This window comes from Hyperoodon ampullatus (genome assembly GCF_949752795.1).
Source record: "Hyperoodon ampullatus genome assembly, chromosome: 6".
NCBI lineage: Eukaryota > Metazoa > Chordata > Mammalia > Artiodactyla > Ziphiidae > Hyperoodon > Hyperoodon ampullatus.
The window spans coordinates 10560552-10580185 of NC_136919.1; the positions used below are offsets into that span (position 1 = coordinate 10560552).

The following is a 19634-nucleotide window of genomic DNA, read 5'->3' on the forward strand; positions in this document are numbered from 1 at the left end:
AACTTTAAAAGACACAATAGACCAGATAGATTTAATTGATATTTATAGGACATTCCATCCAAAAACAGCAGATTATACCTTCTTCTCAAGTGCGCACGGAACATTCTCCAGGATAGATCACATCTTGGGTCACAAATCAAGCCTCAGTAAATTTAAGAAAATTGAAATCATATCAAGCATCTTTTCTGACCACAACGCTATGAGATTAGAAATGAATTACAGGGAAAAAAACGTAAAAACCACAAACACATGGAAGCTAAACAATACGTTACTAAATAACCAAGAGATCACTGAAGAAATCAAAGAGGAAATCAAAAAATACCTAGAGACAAATGACAATGAAAACACGATGATCCAAAACCTATGGGATGCAGCAAAAGCAGTTCTAAGAGGGAAGTTTATAGCTATACAAGCCTACCTCAAGAAACAAGAAAAATCTCAAACAATCTAACCTTACACCTAAAGGAACTAGAGAAAGAAGAACAAACAAAACCCAAAGTTAGCAGAAGGAAAGAAATAAAGATCAGAGCAGAAATAAATGACATAGAAACAAAGAAAACAATAGCAAAGATCAATAAAACTAAAAGCTGGTTCTTTGAGAAGATAAACAAAATTGATAAACCATTAGCAAGACTCATCAAGAAAAAGAAGGAAGGACTCAAATCAATAAAATTAGAAATGAAAAAGGAGAAGTTACAACAGACACTGCAGAAATACAAAGCATCCTAAGAGACTACTACCAGCAACTCTATGCCAATAAAATGGACAACCTGGAAGAAATGGACAAATTCTTAGAAAGGTATAACCTTCCAAGACTGAACCAGGAAGAAACAGAAAATATGAACAGACCAATCACAAGTAATGAAATTGAAACTGTGATTAAAAATCTTCCTGCAGCAGGGCTTCCCTGGTGGCGCAGTGGTTGAGAATCCGCCTGCCGATGCAGGGGACATGGGTTCGTGCCCTGGTCTGGGAAGATCCCACATGCCGCGGAGCGGCTGGGCCCGTGAGCCATGGCCGCTGAACCTGCTCGTCCGGAGCCTGTGCTCCACAACGGGAGAGGCCACAACAGTGAGAGGCCCGCATACCGCAAAAAAAAAAAAAAAAATCTTCCTGCAGGGCTTCCCTGGTGGCACAGTGGTTGAAAGTCCGCCTGCTGATGCAGGGAACACGGGTTTGTGCCCCGGTCCGGGAAGATCCCACATGCCGTGGAGCAGCTAGGCCCGTGAGCCATGGCTTCTGACCCTGCGCGTCTGGAGCCTGTGCTCCGCAACGGGAGAGGCCACAACAGTGAGAGGCCCGCGTACTGCAAAAAAAAAAAAAAAAAAAAAATTGGAGACTAATAAGAACCTGCTGTATAAAAAAATAAATAAAAATTAAAAACTAAAAAAAACCAAAACTAGTACTAAACTTTCTTTGGGTTATTTGTATGGAAATATGTTAATATAAATGTTTCAGACATTACATGAAATTCCTAAAAATCTTATATGTTCTGGTATAATGTTGTAAGTCATAATTCTAGTTATTATTTTAAAATGTATATCTCAGAAATAACTTAAAAAATTAAAATAGGGCTTCCCTGGTGGCGCAGTGGTTGAGAGTCCGCCTGCCAATGCAGGGGACACGGGTTCGTGCCCCGGTCTGGGGGGATCCCACATGCCGCGGAGCGGCTGGGCCCGTGATCCATGGCCGCTGAGCCTGCGCGTCCGGAGCCTGTGCTCCGCAATGGAAGAGGCCACAACAGTGAGAGGCCCGCGTACCGCAAAAAAAAAAAAAAAAAAAAAAAAATTAAAATAAAAATAACTGATTAGCTCTTCCTAATGCAACCTCTCACTAGAGATCCATGGAGACATAAAAAGGATAAAAACTTGTAATAAATTTGGGAATTAGTGTCTGTAGTTAACCTATTCGGTAATCTGAAATGAGTTTCTACTTATCGTAAGGATAATGGAAATAGATTTAAAACTGGAATTGCTAGTTCATTCTTGTAATGCAGTGTCTGAAAATTTTGGGTAGGAAAACCTTTTGCTTTTTTACTCATTGTCTTAACATCTGGTACAGAAATGCAAATCTTCTTTTACTCATTAATTCCACTTACAGAAATTTGCCTTTTACTCATATCACATAACTATTCAAGTTTATTAGTATGAAGATGTTTATTGCAGCATTTATGACAGGGAAAAACTGGAAGCAAGATGAATGTCCATCAGGAGGGGATTTGTTAAGTAAATTGGTTCATTATATACTACACACTACACAGTAAATACTGATGTAATCCTATATGCATTAAAGAAACCTGATATATTATTAAACTAAAAAGGCATGTTACAGAATACTATATATAGTTTGATCCCATTTATGTAAAATAATAGATAAACTGATGTATATTTAAATATATAGAGAAAATGCATTTTCAGTGGTGGTTATTTCTGGGAACTAGAAAGGAAAAGCAGTAAGGTGTTTTTTATTTCTTGCTTTATACATTGTATAGTATTTTTGTTTTCTAAGAGACATATTTTCAAAACTGAAAAAGAGGGACTTCCGTGGTGGCGCAGATGTTCAGAATCCACCTACCACTGCAGGCAACATGGGTTCGAGCCCTGGTCTGGGAAGATCCCACATGCCGCGGTGCAACTAAGCTCGTAAGCCACAACTACTGAGCCCGTGCACCTAGGGCCCATGCTCCGCAACAAAGAGAAGCCACTGCAATGAGAAACCTGTGCACCGTGACGAAGAGTAGCCCCCACTCACTGCAACTAGAGAAAGCCCGTGTGCAGCAATGAAGACCCAACACAGCTATAAATTAATTAATTAATTAATTAATTAATTAATTAGTTTGTTTATTTTAAAAGAAATTGAAAAAGAAAGAAAAATATAAGGTCTCTGTGACAGATTGTTTGTAGAAGTCATTCCCTTCCCCATATCCATGCCCATGAGTCATCCCCCTCTCACACTGACGCTGGGCTTGGCCATGAGATTGTTTTGCCTGATGAGACAGTGCAAACATGATGGAAAGACTTGAAAAGAAAAATGCATATCTGAGCTGCCCTCCCTTTTGCTGCTATTGGGGATCCTTGCAACCACCTCATGTAAATGGACCCAAGCTAGCCTGTTAGGTGATGAGAAACATGTGACCAAACACCTTAGCTGCCAGCCAGGCTAAACATTCAAGGGAGGCCATCCACTACTAGCTGTCCACAGTTGCATGAGTGAGATAGGAAGTGTACCATGCTGTAATCAATGAATATTTATTATTCCTTTATAACACAAATGGCTTTTGAGAGTACAACGCTCTCAAGATTTTATTGACTCTGTCTGTCTGATTCAGGTTAGCTTCCACGTACCAATAGCCATGCCCACAGTATTTCGAGACACTCCCCTCTCTTCTAGACTCTTTTACAGGTAACCTGGAGCTTATCGGGCTTCTACAAGACAGGCAAATCCTTAGATTCTTTCCCCAGATCCATTTTGTCCCCCTGAAAGAATGTACTTGGCGCCACTTTCATAAATTTCTTCACAGGCTTTAATGAAGAGGTTTTGCCCTGGGGATGAGACTGTCTAGGTGCTGCTTATAGCTAGCATTTCTCAATTGGGTCTTTTACATTTATGCGTTAGAAATTGTTGTATTTTTCAATCTTGAAAGTTCTGGAATTTGTGGATTTCCTCTTTTCCTTTTCAGCCCTGCTCGCAGCTAGTTCTTGTTTGAGTTCATCTCTTTCTCATATTTTGTTACATATGCCTAATAGCATACTGTTTCCTGGCTTATTTGTATAAATCCACAAGTTCATTAGTCACATTATCTACTTTCCAAGTTATTGCAGGCAAATGCGGTTTTGCCACTGTATTATATGACAGCCTTCAGTAACAGTTACTTAACACTCAGTCTCAATGCCAGTGTCACATAATGTATTTCTTAGGACAATAACCTAGTCCTGGTACCAGTTTCTCTACTGGCTTTTCCTGTAGTAACTGTACTGGCTGCTGTAATAACTCCAAAATTTTAGTACCTTACTATAGTAGAGATTTATTTCTGGCTCCCATGTTAGCTACGAGTTGTCTGCAGTTCTGAGGCTCCATTAAATGTGCCTTCTGTGTTCCAGGCTGAGGAGCAGCCCTATCTTGTTCTTAGGTCGGAGGGAAAAGTAAAAATGCTGAACCATGTAATACCTCTTAAATCTTCTCAGACATGTGGTAGATAACTTATATTTCATTGGCCAAAACAAGTTAAATGGCCAGGCCCAAGGACAAGGATATATAGTTTCACTTATAGGGCGGGGGTAGAATAGTTGAGAACAACAATACCACCTGCACATCCACTTCTAGATTTATTCCCTAAAGCAATGTTTTTCCAAGTGCTGAGTTCTTAGCTGAAGACAAACATGTGGAAGTTATCAGTATGTAAGTGAGTATGAATAAGAGCACCCAGAAAGAAGGGAGGTAGTGCTAGAAACCTCATGGGAGAGGCATCTACAGAGGAGCCTACAAATAAGCTGTCAGACGTAGGAGAGAACAGGAAAGAATGTGTACTGGACCCCCGTAATAGAACTATTTCTGCTCTAAAAAGTGTAACTTTTTTTTTTTTAAGGAAAGCCTGAATGCAAGTGCTTTAAATCCGTCCAGTTTGTATCATCATAAGACTCAATTTCCAAGTAGCATATGAGTTTTAAAATTAATATATGTTTACTTGTCATTGCAGAGATTTGCCACAATATGGGCAGAAGCAGTGGCAGTCTTATTTTGGAAGAACTTTTGATGTTTACACCAAACTCTGGAAGTTCCAGCAGCAGCACCGGTAAAGGATTTTTACAGTTAAAGGAGAGTGAGGGTCCATTTTTTATTAGTAACAGTTTTGACTAATATATACCACCGCAGTGCTTTTTATCTCTTTGTGTATCTTAATATATTTCATCTTTGTGACCCAAATGAAAGCAAACTGATTTTTCCCTATTTATTTAAGGTTTTCAAATGTAAATACTATTTGATTTTTAAAGACAGTATTATCTGAAATGGTGCAGATTAACTCTAACATGGATAGGCAGATTCATGGTTTCATTCTAAAAATAGATGTTGTTTTTTGGGCAAAGCTATTTGGCGGGGTGGGGGGTGTTGCTTCTAATTTTCATGCATGTAGCTCAAAGAAGTTTGTTTTTATATTTCAACTTACTTTAAATAGACATTTTATAAATGCTTTTTGAATTTAATTGAATGATTATGTTAAAATCTCATGAAAAATTCATGAATTTCAATTCATGTATTCAAAATTTCATGATGAATTGGGTGGTACTTTATCCTATTAAATTAATAGATTTGGTTATTTTTGAAATTTATAGTCTCATTTCTATTTTCTTATTTCCTATGTAAAACAGACAAGTCTTGGATAATCGGTATGGCTTGAAGCGGTGGCAAATAGGGGAAATTGCTTCTAAGATTGGGCAGCTATACTACCATTATTAGTAAGTGAATTGCAAATGGAAAACATAAAGCATTGTCCTGATTTAAACACAGCATGCAGAAGTATGCATCGATACATACCTGGTAGGAGGGAAAACCGAGGAGTTACAAATGAAATCCTAAAAGTTCAGATCATATTGATCAAGACAGCATTTTTAAATGACCTTCCATAATCAAAGTGACATTATTTGCTTCAGAGGCTCACCTTCCACACAGTTCGTTTGGTCAGACTCATTTGTAAACTTAAAGGAGTATGATCTTGGTTTTAGATAAAAGATAAATACTAAATGAATTTTATGGTTCTTAATGGCTTCACCTGAATCTTGATACTGTACAGAGACATATCATAACTGGTATGTTTGAAGGAGTGGTTTTCAGGAGGATACCTTAAAGCTCATCCTCATATATGTCTAAAAGGTTACATGAAGTCAATAAAGATACTTTAGTTTATATCCTTAGAGCAATATCATCTATATAGTCCCACCCATGAGTCAAGGAAAGAAGACAACTCCTTTTAGGATCTAAATATCTCATTATCATTAAGTGATACCAGGTGTTTCATAAAAAGGCTTGGACCATTTGTAGTTTAATAGGCCAGAAAATTCCTTCCTTTCCCTGTCTTTTGGCATGCCACCCAGATTCCCATCATTAAAATCACCTTCCCTGGTAGAATATTTTCTTAAGAAATCCCTTGTAACACTACAAATGTTATTGTATGTCAACTATACTCCGATTAAAAAAACAAACTAGAAATGTTAAACAGAAAATCCAACTCACCAGCATCCTATGAAGATTAATATGGATTAGTCCATTTCTGAGTCCTCTGAGAAAAAACTAAAGAAATGAGCCAAAGGACAAATTACTGTATGAATTTGGGGAAGGTCATGAAAGACCTGGTCCCAGGTGGGAAGATTTAACTGAGTGGAAGGCTCTTTGGAGAGGCCCTTCGAAGAATGAGAATAATGTGTACTCTGGGTTGCCATCAAAAAAGGCTTGGGAGCAGCGGGGAGGTGTTTTTTTTATTATCGTTACTATTCTTTTTATACATTTTAAGGATGATATGATTATTACTTTGCTGATTCAAATTTAGGATAGTCATTCCCATCCCCTGGAGTAGAGGAAGAGAGGAATAATGGAACAAGTATTTATCATGGTGAAGAGATTGAGATCCTGTCAAATGTAAAGAGTTTCTTTTTCTTCTCATAGCCTGCGCACATCTGAGACCAGCTATCTGAATGAGGCTTTCTCCTTCTATTCTGCAATCAGGCAGAGATCATATTATTCTCAAGTCAATAAAGAGGACAGGTATGCACCTACCATTTTCAGAAAGAAGAAGATAAAGCACTCAGCATTTTTAGTCTGTGGAAATTATACAGAAAATCACAGATTTATTTATAACTTTAATTCATTTAATGGGCTTTATTGAGTGCCTGCTATATACTAGACCTTCTTAAGCATACGGAGATGTGTTACCTAAAAACAATAAATATTACAGATGTTGTAACAGATGTCACAGTACCAGGGTAGAGTCAGAGCACAAAAGAAGGGTGGGTTATTTCTTTATGAGAGATTGGGGTCGCACGAAGTTTCATAGAAAAGAAACAACTCCAAAATGAGGCTTAGCTGATCCCTTTGTTCTGTTTAGCCTGTGTCATCTTAGTTCGTATACATTCAAAACCCTGTTGACAACTGTCATATAGGACTAAAGAAAAGGCTGTCATGCTGTTTGAATTTTCTTTTATAAATCCAATACCATTTTGCAGTTGTGTAGCTCCACTGTTAGGGAAAAAAAAAATCAAGTAGAAGTTATTCATTCCCAATAGTAATCTGTTGAGCACTTATTATGTATCTCGCAGTGTGGTCAATGCTAGGGTGAGAGAAGGAAAATGAAAAGAAGTTGGGCAAGTGTACTCTTTCCCTTTTAATATTTATTTATTTTTATTTCTTTATTTTCTTTATGTTTTTGGCTGTGTCAGGTCTTAGTTTCAGCACACAGGATCTTCATTGAGGCAAGCAGGATCTTTCACTGTGGTGCGCGGGCTCTTCTTGTGGCACGCGGGCTTCTCTCTAGTTGTGGCGTGCGGGTTCCAGGGTGTGTGGGCTCTGTAATTGTGGTGCGCGGGCTCCAGAGCACATGGGCTCTGTAGTTTGCAGTATGCGGGCTCTCTTGTTGAGACGCATGAGCTCAGTAGTTGTGGCACGGGCTTAGTTGCCCCACGGCATGTGGGATCTTAGTTCCCCGGACCAGGGATTGAACCCATGTCCCCTGTATTGGAAGGTAGTTTCTTTACCACTGGACCACCAGGGAAATCCCTCTCTTTTCCTTTTAGATGATTACCTTTTCATGGGTGTCCCAGACATACTTGGAGTACAGGTAGATTCCAGATGAGAAAGTAATTATTGAAGAAATCAGGGATCTGCTGGAGAATCTTTATTGCTAGCGTTCCAGGAATTGTTGGAATATCTGAAAGTTCTTTCTACTCTCAGCAACAGAACTCACAGTTGTTATATAAGTGGGAAGATTATATTCTCTTAGAAATAGAAGAAAACATAGTTTTTACCTATTTTTCCAGAGAACACTTTGTGGTTGGCTACCGTAAGCTTTCCAGCTAAATAGCAACATTTTGGGGAAAGCCCCACTCTTGTAAATCCCCTTCATTCCCTTGCAAATCTTGTTCAAACTTGTCTAGAGGAGTTTGCTTGAAACAAGTAAGGTGTGTGGATGCTGAAGTCTACATTTTTCCCCCAAGTCTTTTCGGCCTTACTTCCTCCTTCTATCAGGAAGTTCCATCAATTACTATCCTTTCAGATTTTCTTATGGTTTGCTTCAGATACTTTCACTATAGATGTATTTCCTCCAACTCCCCCTTTTTTTGCGTTCATGCTGTACAATTTGTCTGAATTCTTGGTGGGATAAATTATATCCCTAAAAAAATGCAAAAGGGCTATGTAACACTTTATGAGTATGAAAAATACATATAAGCAAAGAACTATTTTAAGCAATAGTAAAATACCTTATATAATTCACTTTTCCGCATTTTCTAATTTGCCAAAAGGGAAATTCGCCTTAGGCCCCTTGGCTTAAAACCCAACAGTCTGACTTATTAAAATCATTTTCTACCCTAATAGCAAACACCACATATGAATTGTTTTCCTGTGCTGCCTCCTAGAGCAGGGTAGACGAACAGAGGTGGAATTATTTGGAACCAGGATGACAAAACCTCTTCCCTTAGGCCACTAACATAGCATCAAAGGACAGTACAGTCTGTGAAATCTTGACCTTGTTCTCTGTACCTTAGGAAGGATTTTGTTCAGTTGGTAAGTTGTTTGTTTCTCAGTTCATTGAGGGCAGGGGGGCCAGACAAGGTAGCAGTTGGCAGCAGCTGCTAAAATCAACAGCTGGTAGATTAAAACTGAGTAAGAAAGTATTCCACAATTTCACAGTAGCTTTAAAAAGCAAAAATCTCTCCTCCAAAGGCCAAGTTCTCTCTGCATTGTCTCAGTACCTAAGGATTGTGTCAAAGCCAGGAAGAATGGTATGTTCCAACAATTAGCAAAGTGACTGCCTATCACCAAACATACACAACTCTCAGCATGTTTCAATTCCGTGGCCCATCCTGTTTAGCAGAGGAGACAATAGCACATAATCACTTGTCCTAGAAGCTGCAAACCCCGATGGTTGTAAATGACTAAGGCTGAATCTGGTCAGAGTTAGATACTGAGAAGGTGAAGTTTCCAAGCACACAGAGGCTGGGGGGGAGATATTTCAGTTATCCACCCAGAAGAACAGTTTCTCAGGCAGATGTGTGAAGAGTCGGCATCTTACAAGTAGTGGTCCTAACAGGTTGGACAAGGCGGCAATTCTGGAGTGCCAGAAGAACTTTGCCAAAGAGAATCATGTCATCTCTAGTGGTGACAGTACTGAAGTTTTTATTTTTTATTTTCTTAATTTATTTATTTTATTTTTGGCTGCATTGGGTCTTCGTTGCTGTGCACAGGCTTCCTCTAGTTGCGGTGAGCGGGACTACTGTTCGTTGCAGTGCGCGGGCTTCTCATTGTGGTGGCTTCTCCTGTTGCGGAGCACGGGCTCTAGGCACGCGGGCTTCAGTAGTTGTGGCTTGCGGGTTCTAGACTACAGGCTCAGTAGTTGTGGTGCACAGGCTTAGTTGCTCCGTGGCATGTGGGATCTTCCCGGACCAGGGCTCGAACCCATGTCCCCTGCATTGGCAGGCAGATTCTTTTTGTTTGTTTATTTGTGTGTTAGTTTCTGCTCTATAACAAAGTAAATCAGCTATACGTATACATATATCCCCATATCTCCTCCCTGTTGCGTGTCCCTCCCACCCTCCCTATCCCACCCCTCTAGGTGGTCACAAAGCACCGAGCTGATCTCCCTGTGCTATACGGCTGCTTCCCACTAGCTATCTATTTTACATTTGGTAGTATTTATAAGTCCATGCCACTCTCTCACTTAGTCCCAGCTTACCCTTCCCCCTCCCCGTGTCCTCAAGTCCATTCTCTACATCTGCATCTTTATTCCTGTCCTGCACCTAAGTTCTTCAGAACCTTTTTTTTTTTTTAGATTCCATATATATGTGTTAGCATACGGTATATGTTTTTCTCTTTCTGACTTACTTCACTCTGTATGACAGACTCTACGTCCATCCACCTCACTACAAATAAGTCAATTTCGTTTCTTTTTATGGCTGAGTAATATTCCATTGTATATATGTGCCACATCTTCTTTATCCATTCATCTGTCGATGGACACTTAGGTTGCTTCCAAGTCCTGGCTATTGTAAATAGAGCTCGCAGGCTAATTCTTAACCACTGTGCCACCAGGGAAGCCCTGAAGTTTTTAATAGTGGAAAATGTGAGTCTAAACTTGAAGACCTTGATGCCTCCCAGTCGTGAGCTTCACAGGATGACTTCTTCTGCAGCAGGCAGAAGGCTATGGGTCATCATTCAGGTTTTCAGGCTTGATAGAATAGCCTCTCATGTGTATGAGTGGATAGCAATTCAACACAGTGGTTTCCAAAATAGAATGCCTCTATTCACTTCTGTATGTGTATTTAATACAGGGATCTGCAAACTATGGCCTGGTTTTGTACTGTCTGGTAGCTTAGAATCCTTTTTATGTTTTTAAAGGGTTGTGAAAAAAGAAAAGTTAAATATGCTATAGACACCATATTTGGCCTGCAATACCTAAAATATTTACTCTCTGGCCATTTACAGAAAGTTGGCCAATCCCTGGTTCAGTATATGTTCATGTAGTCTGTGTTACATGATTGTATAATTTATCATATAGATTCATAGAACCTGTTTTTTCTCAAAAAATTAACGGAATTGTCTTATTAATATTTTAAGTATGAATTGACATCAACCTCCTACAAATTTTCCTTCCGTTTTGAATTCCACTTCTGACAGTGTGTCAGCCTAGATAATCTAAAATAGTGTCTTCAAAACACCTAGAAGTACTGGCTAAAAAAGAGCAACCATTGTGGGACTTCCCTGGTGGTGCAGCGGTTAAGAATCCGGCTGCCAGTGCAGGGGACATGGGTTTAATCCCTGGTCCGGGAAGATCCCACATGCCACAGGGCAACTAAGCCTGTGTGCTACAACTACTGAAGCCTGTGCACCTAGAGCCCGTGCTCGGCAACAAAGAGTAGCCACTGCAATGAGAAGCCTGTGCACCACAGCAAAGAGTGGCCCCTGCTCACTGCACCTAGAGAAAGCCCACGTGCAGCAATGTAGACCCAATGCAGCCAAAAATAAATAAATAAAATAAATAAATTTGGGGCTTCCCTCATGGTGCAGTGGTTGGGAATCTGCCTGCCGGTGCAGTGGACACAGGTTCCATCCCTGGTCCGGGAAGATCCTGCATGCTGTGGAGCAGCTAAGCCCGTGTGCCACAACTACTGAGCCTGCGCTCTAGAGCCCACGAGCCACAACTACTGAAGCCCGTGCACCTAGAGCCCGTGCTCCGCAACAAGAGAAGCCACCACAATGAGAAGGCCACGTACCGCAACAAAGAGTAGCCCCCGCTCACTGCAACCAGAGAAAAGCCTGTGCGCAGCAGTGAAGACCCAATGCAGCCAGAAACAATAAATAAATAAAATTAAAAATAAAAATAAATAAAATTTTAAAAATAAATAAATTTATTTTAAAAAAAGGATCAACCATCCCTTTAAATGGAAAGCTTAGCTGTCAAGAATGTGAGGGAAATCCCCAGGTCATTAACCCTCTGACCAGTGCTATGACAGCCTTGCAGGGGCATGGTTGGTTTTGGTGACATAAAGGAACTTCTAAGGATTTCTTCAGGAAAAGGAAAATTGAAACTAAAAGGAAGGGATGATATACAAGGATTCATGAGAAAAAATTATCCCCTTGCTTCCTAAGAAAGCATGGACTTTATAAGACAGTAATCATTGTAATAATGGCTAATTGAGGTTGTTAAGATAAAATGGGGCCAAATCCTGGAAAACAACATGAAAGAAGGGAGAAAATAAAGAATTCAACCATACTAATAAGATCCATTTATTGTTCAGAGGAAGCTTAGAGTAAGTAGTGTTTGCTTATTAAAATATTAAGAAAAATATTTTTAAAGAACATAAGGAGAAGGTGTAAATTCAAAACAGAAGGGGGAGGAAAGTGAATTACGATCATTACAGTAAAAAGTACGAAAGGAATATATATGAAAAAAAGTATAATTGTAGCACGAAATAATAAAGTAGAAACAAGTCCAAGTACATTGGTAATCATAGTCAATGAAAGTAATCTAAGCCTCCTAGGGAAAAGTCAGAGATTATCAGTATGCCTTTTTAAGAAAAATTCAGTAATATACTATCTACAAGAGGTCCTCCAAAGATATAAGGTACATAGGAAAAGACAAATGAGACAGATACTAAGGGGAAGAAATGCTGCTCTATTTATGTATACATTATTTATATTTAAGGCAGAAAATATTATTAAGGATGGAGCTTTACTTCGTAATGATAAAAGGAACAACTTGGGAAAATAAAAAAATTCTAAACTTGTATATGCCCAGTAATGTAGCATAATAATAAACAAAGCAAAAGGTGGCATATTTTCAGGGAGAAATTGATAAATGGTCCCATGTATTGTACGTGGAGATTTTTAATATAACATTTAATAATTTATGTGTCAAGAAGATAAGCAACTATAAGATTTGAGTAACATAATTGAAAACTTGTTCTAATGTGCATGAAAGTGCATACAACAATAAGCGAATGCACGTAATTTTCAAGCTTATATGAAACTTTTGTGAAGTTGACTTATATTTGCCACAAAAAATGTTTCAATAATTTTTGAAGTATACATTGTCTAACGGTGGTGCAATTCCATTAAAAATTAAGAACAAGACATAGTTTAAAAAAATCATTATGTTAATCAGTAGACACATTTCTGAATAATTCATGGGTCAAAGAGGAATTTAAAAAATTTTTATTATGGAAAATGTGAAACATATACAAAAAATATATTGTTGTAAGGTTATTTATTATATTTGCAATGCAGGATGTGGAAAACAGGAAGTAGAAATTGGAAATGTCCGGTTTGAATTGATAAGGGATAAATATATATATGTATTTTTGGCTACACTGTGAGGCTTGAGGGATATTAGTTCCCCGATCAGGGATCGAACCCAGGCCCTCAACAGTGAGAGCTCGGAGTCCTAACCACTGGACCGCCAGGGAATTCCAGATGAGGGATAAGTACTAAGGGTCAGGTGTGAAGAGGTGTAATATAGATTGTAAATAGCCTTTAATAAATTAAGGACGTGTGTTGCTATTCCTAGCAATCATGAAAAGAACAGTAATGAAGAAGTATAAGTAAGAAGCTGATAGAGGATATAAAATAGAATACTAAAATGTATTTGATTAGCTGAAAAGAAAGCAAGGAGGGAGCAGTAGAGGACCACAAACACAGAAGGGGCAAGTAGTAAACAAATAGCAGGGTGAGAGTTGCAAACTCAGCCAAGGCAACAATAAGGCTAAATGTAAATGGTCTGAGTTCCTGAGTATACACGACAGAGATTGTCAAAGTGGATAAAAAAGCAAGGCCTAACTGTATACTGTCTACAAAAGATGCATTACAATGAAAAGACACAGGTACTTGAAAGTAGAGGGATAGAAAAAGATATGGCATACAAATAGTAAGCATAAGAAAACTGGCTTGATTGTATTAATGTTAGAAAAATAAGATTTCAAAACAAAGACTGATCTTCCTAGAACTCTTTTTGTCTCATATTTTCCTGACTGTTGTCTTCTCATCTTTTTTTAATTAGAAAAATTGATTTATTGATTGATTGATTGATTGATTTTTGGCTGCATTGGGTCTTCGTTGCTGCGCACAGGCTTTCTCTAGTTGTGGCGAGCAGGGGCTACTCTTCATTGTGGAGCATGGGCTTCTCATTGCGGTGGCTTCTCTTGTTGCAGAGCACAGGCTCTAGGCGCATGGGCTTCAGTAGCTGTGGCACACGGGCTCAGTAGTTGGGGCTCGTGGGCTCTAGAGCGCAGGCTCAGTAGTTGTGGCGCACAGGCTTAGTTGCTCCGCGGCATGTGGGATCTTCCTGGACCAGGGCTCGAACCCGTGTCCCCTGCATTGGCAGGTGGATTCTTAACCACTGCACCACCAGGGAAGCCATTATCTTCCTTATAATTTTTTTTAAATTTTTTTATTGAGGTATAGTTGTTTTACAATGTTGTGTTAGTTTCTACTGTAACGTCTTCCTTATAGTCTTAACTTAAACATTACTCTCTCTAAGACGCCTTCTCTCACCCAAGATCCTGTCCTGTGAGCTCAAATTGTAATCATTGTAATATTTTGTAATATTACATCACTGTAATATTTTTTCCACTATTTTAAATATTTATCCGTCTCCTCTACATTTTAAATACTTTTCTGTCTGTAAAATCTGTGAGGGAAGGGGCTGTGTCTATAGTGTTTTTTTTTTTTAAATCATTCTAATCTAGTACTTAGCATGGTGCCTGATACATCTAAGTTTCAATAGATAACTTGTTGAATGAATTTAATATATGAATGAACAATGTAATGAACCACTGAGTAAGAAATGTGTTAAAAGACTATAGGTTATATGAAGCAATGTTTATAACTGTGCAAAATAGTATCAAAAGAGTTTAAAAAGCTATCAGAAAGTTAGAAAAATCAAAAAGCATATTTTTTTAAATCTCATGAATGATTTTCCATTTATCTACCATAGACCTGAGTTGGTAGTTAAGAAGCTACGATACTATGCAAGATTTATAGTAGTTTGTCTTCTTCTCAACAAAATGGATGTTGTAAAGGATCTGGTGAAGGTAAATGTCCTTTCAAATAATTAAAATCCTAATCTCTCCTTGTCTGTGGATAATTTTGTTTTTTAAAAATAGATTTAAAGTTAAAATAATTTTGATATATCTAAATCATTACAACTTTGAGAGTATGGTAACTTCTGACAAGGGTCATGATAAAAAATCTTTCCAACTCTTCATATTTCAAACACACCAGAGATAATTGTCTTAATTTCTTACTTTTGTCCCCTCAGCTTATTTTACATTTCATCACTCATCAATGAATGGTTGGCAAATGCAAACAAAAGTTAAAATATTTGGTTTAAGAAAATAATTGAAAAGTTAGGTCAAGAAAAATGTTTTACAAAGGTGTGAATGGGTTTTGATTTTTCCTCCCTTTAGTATGTCTGCATCACTCTGTCCTTCATTAACTCAGGTAATTAAGAGTTACCTGCATTCTAGATTCACTTAATATCTGTAATTATTGCATGCTACATTCCGGTTACACTCTGTATTCAGTTAGTGGTTTCAATGGCATACTTCTTGATTTTTTGGTGCTCAAGTATAATATGGTAGTTTTTGCTTTTTTTAAATTGAAGTATAGTTAATTTACAGTGTTGTGTTATTTTCAGGTATACAGCAAAGTGATTCAGTATAACATGCTAGTTTTGACAAGCCTTCTTCCTCCATCCCCAGTTACTAATAAGATTATTTCCAAAAGAAATAGTGTGATATAAATACAAAGAATTTATATTCATTTTTTTTAATGTTAAAATTTTGGGGGTTTACCTTTAAGAATTTCCTGTTAATAAAGTCATTGCTGATGTAGCACTGAGTAGGTATGGGTCACTCTGGATTTCTATGAAGATCTTATTGATGTGTTATCATTTTGGAGTTTTTGATTTTGAAGCAAGCCCATGTAATTTTCGCTCTGTTTTGGTTATAACTGGGACCGTATATTGATAATAATCAAACTTCTTAACTGTATCAGTTTCTGTCAGGAGTATGGTACAATATACAATCTATTTTTATGTTTTTTTTTTCTATAACCATTTCTTTTCATGATATTGTAAAATCAGGAACTCTCGGATGAAATTGAAGATTATACTCACCGCTTTAATACTGAAGATCAAGTGGAATGGAACCTGGTGCTTCAAGAAGTAGCAGCTTTCATTGAGGTCAGTTCTTGACAAGAAAGTTTGTCATAATTATGTATGTAAATGCATATGTGGTATACTTTTTATTATGTGTATATGTCAAAAAGAAGGAATAACTTCTTATATTGACGTTTTGTCTTGGCCATCAACCACTTACTGCTTTTTCTCCAGGCAGACCCTGTGATGGTATTAAATGATGATAATACCATTGTTATCACGTCTAATCGCCTTGCTGAAACAGGAGCCCCATTGCTGGAACAGGGCATGATCGTGGGACAGTTGTCTCTGGCTGATGCACTCATTATTGGTAATTGTAATAACCAGGTAAAGAATTGTGAAGGAATTATGCTTAAAATTCACTTTGAAAAATAGTACTTTTGATTGTTACAGAATTATTTCCTTGTAAATATCCTAATATCCATTTGCTAGGAAATAGTTAATTAAATTATGCTGTGTCTATATATGGACTGTACTACAGACATTTAAATGGTTTAGAAAGAATTTTTAATCACAGAAGAAGATACTTATGATATGGCAAGTGAAAATAATATGGACCTATGTAAACAGAATTATTTTATTATATATGTTAAAATGTCTATGTATAGTACATATATACACAAGAAAAAGACAAGGAAGAAATTTACCAATATCATAAAAGATTTATCTCTAAAAAATTTAGCAAAATTTTAAGTGATTTTTATTTTCTTCCTTACAACTTTCTAAATCTGTATATTACCTTTACAATCAGGCAAAAATGGGGGAGGAGTTTTGTGTTTTTTTCTTTTAAATTTCCATTGTTACTTTTTTTTTTTTTACATCTTTTTTGGAGTATAATTGCTTTACAGTGGTGTGTTAGGGAGGAGTTATTTTTAAGTACATTTGTCAAAAGCAGATTTCAGATATTTTTTCATGACAGCATAGTCCCATGATACTAGAAATGTAATTTACTGAAAATTATGGGATATTGGAAAAGTCACCAGTGGATACACTTTTCTATATGTATTACTTACACAAGTTTTAATTTTGGATCCTTCCCTTACATCTATCATTTTTGTTGTTGTTAACTTTTTTTATAATTCTCCAGTTTTGGATTTTAAAGCTTTAATTTTCAAATTTCTAAATTAAAACATTTTAATTTAAATTAAAACCTTGCCTACATGAAGTTCTGTAGAAGTATTATTCAAAATAGAAAAGGAGGGGACTTCCCTGGTGGTCCAGTGGTAAAGAATCCACCTTACAATGCAGAGGACACGGGTTCGATCCCTAGTCGGGGAACTAAGATCCCACATGCCACAGAGCAACTAAGCCCCTCGCGCCAAAACAACTGAGCTCGCATGCCTCAACGAGAGAGCCTGCGTGCCGGAAACTGTAGAGCCCACGCGCCCCAGAACCCGCGTGCCACAACTAGAGGAGAGAAAACCTGCACGTTACAGCTAGAGAGAAACCCGCACACCGCAGTGAAGAGCCTGCATGCCACAACTGAGACCCGATGCAGCCAAAAATAAATAAAAAATAAGTTGTTAAAAACAAAACAAACTAGAAAAAGATACAGTCTTTTCTCTTTTTCTTTTTCTTTTTTTTTTTGCCATGCCACGCGGCTTGTGGGGTCTTAGTTCCCCAACCCGGGATTGAACCCAGGGCCCCGGCAGTCAGAGCTCCAAGTCCTAACCACTGGACCTCCAGGCAATTCTCAGGATTCAACCTTAAACATTATGTAGTGCCAAAATGTAATGAAGTGATTTTAAAATGGGCCATAGTCATATTTCAGCCTGGCTGTTTTGCCAAAAGTTAACATGTTTTATGGGATCTAATATAGGTCTCTGTGTTTACGTGACTACTTTTTGTTTTTAAAAATACCTATGGAGGGCCTCCCTGGTGGCGCAGTGGTTGAGAGTCCGCCTGCCGATGCAGGGGATACGGGTTCGTGTCCCGGTCTGGGAGGATCCCATATGCCGCGGAGCGGCTGGGCCCGTGAGCCATGGCCGCTGAGCCTGCGCGTCCGGAGCCTGTGCTCCGCAACGGGAGAGGCCACAACAGTGAGAGGCCCGCGTACCGCAAAAAAAAAAAAAAAAAAAAAAAAAATACCTATGGAAATTGATGGATTGATAGAAGTCTTGATAGATGGAGCGAGACGTGATGAAGCAAATATAGAAAAATGTTAATGTTATAGGATCTAGCTATTGAGCATAAGGATGTCACTGTACAATTTTTTGAACTTTCTGTCTTTTGAAATTTTTTGGAATAAAATATCCAATGTCATCAGGTACACATGAAAGTCAAGAGTAACAATATGATTAAACACTTCAAGGTCTGCATACTGCATTAACGGTCAGGTTTGTTTTCCTTGCAGGTTAAGTTCAGTGAACTAACTGTTGACATGTTCCGGATGTTACAAGCCCTGGAAAGGGAGCCAATGAATTTAGCTTCCCAGATGAATAAACCAGGAATGCAGGTGAGCTTCTCCCTACATCTGCAATTTGCTGCTTCTGCTCCTCATGGAATGCTATTATTCAACGAATGCCTGAGTGTGAATAAAGAATTCTCCTGATGAGACACAGAAGAAATCGATAAGCATAATGCTAATAAAAAAGATATTTAATGAAAAGGATAGTAAAAATAGGCATTGATAATTCATATGTCAAGTACAGTTTGTATAGTCATCCGTCTGGGGGATTGGTTCCAGGACCCCCGTGGATACCGAAACCCGCAGATGCTCAAGACCCTTATATAAAGTGGCAGAGTGTTTACATACGACCTATGCACATCCTCTCGTATACTTTGAATCATTTCTAGATTACTTATAACATCGAATAGAATGTAAATTATATGTAAATAGTTGTAAATATAATGTAAATGTTATGTAAATAGTTGCTGGTGCACAGCAAATTCAAGTTTTGCTTTTTGGAACTTTCTAGAATTTTTTTCTAAATATTTTTGATCCGTGGTTGGGTGACTCCATGGATGCAGAGGGCCGACTGTATGTGCATTGTTTTCTGTGTGTAAATATAGGAATCAGCTGACAAGCCTACCAGGCGAGAAAACCCCCACAAGTACCTGCTCTACAAACCAACGTTCAGCCAACTATACACATTCTTAGCAGCATCTTTTAAGGTATCTATCATCCAGTACTTTTTAGTATATGGGGAAAGTGTGCCTTAAATGGAATCTGAGAGTCACTCTTCTCTTTGAATATTTGAGTCAAGAATTTAGGAAAAATATGAAAATGAAAACTGCCTTAGAATATCCTAATCATAGCTATTTTTGGAATGGAAATTGCTTATTATGTTATGAATGTTCCCTACCATTAATTAATGAGAATATTGATTAATTATCATTCTCCTTTCTCCGGGTTTTTCTTGCTAAACTGCTTTAGGCATAATAGTCAATGCAGAACTGAAAAACAGGAGCATATTTTATAAGCGTGTTCTATAAATAGAATAGCCACCTGAATGGTGGCTCTGGGAAACATTTTGGTCGTCTGAAAGAACCATGAGTAGGGAATTCCTCTCAGTTTATATAGAGAAAGGCACGGATGGAAGTTTGTCTTTTAGACCTATAGTCAGGATCTTTACTTCTCCATTTTAAGTTTTCCAGAGAACGTTCTTTAAATGATGGGGTTTTGAAGCAGAGATTGTCTTCAAAACTTTGGGCAATGGTTATAGGTTAATAATGCATCTTTGCTGCGTAGACAGTTATAAGTTGGAACTAGCAAGAG

At 38.0% G+C, this 19634-nt stretch overlaps 1 protein-coding gene across 1 annotated transcript in view; it reads left to right on the plus strand.

Moving 5' to 3' along the window:
- SCAI (suppressor of cancer cell invasion) overlaps positions 1–19634 on the plus strand; it is a gene marked incomplete at both ends in the record, with an annotated part of 105355 nt that overhangs the window by 57633 nt on the left and 28088 nt on the right. The window contains 8 exons of the mRNA XM_079706403.1: positions 4697–4792; positions 5367–5453; positions 6658–6756; positions 14693–14789; positions 15842–15940; positions 16091–16243; positions 18270–18371; positions 18929–19030. Of these exons, the coding sequence (XP_079562529.1) occupies positions 4697–4792; positions 5367–5453; positions 6658–6756; positions 14693–14789; positions 15842–15940; positions 16091–16243; positions 18270–18371; positions 18929–19030 (835 nt within the window). The remainder of the gene's footprint in view (positions 1–4696; positions 4793–5366; positions 5454–6657; positions 6757–14692; positions 14790–15841; positions 15941–16090; positions 16244–18269; positions 18372–18928; positions 19031–19634) is intronic.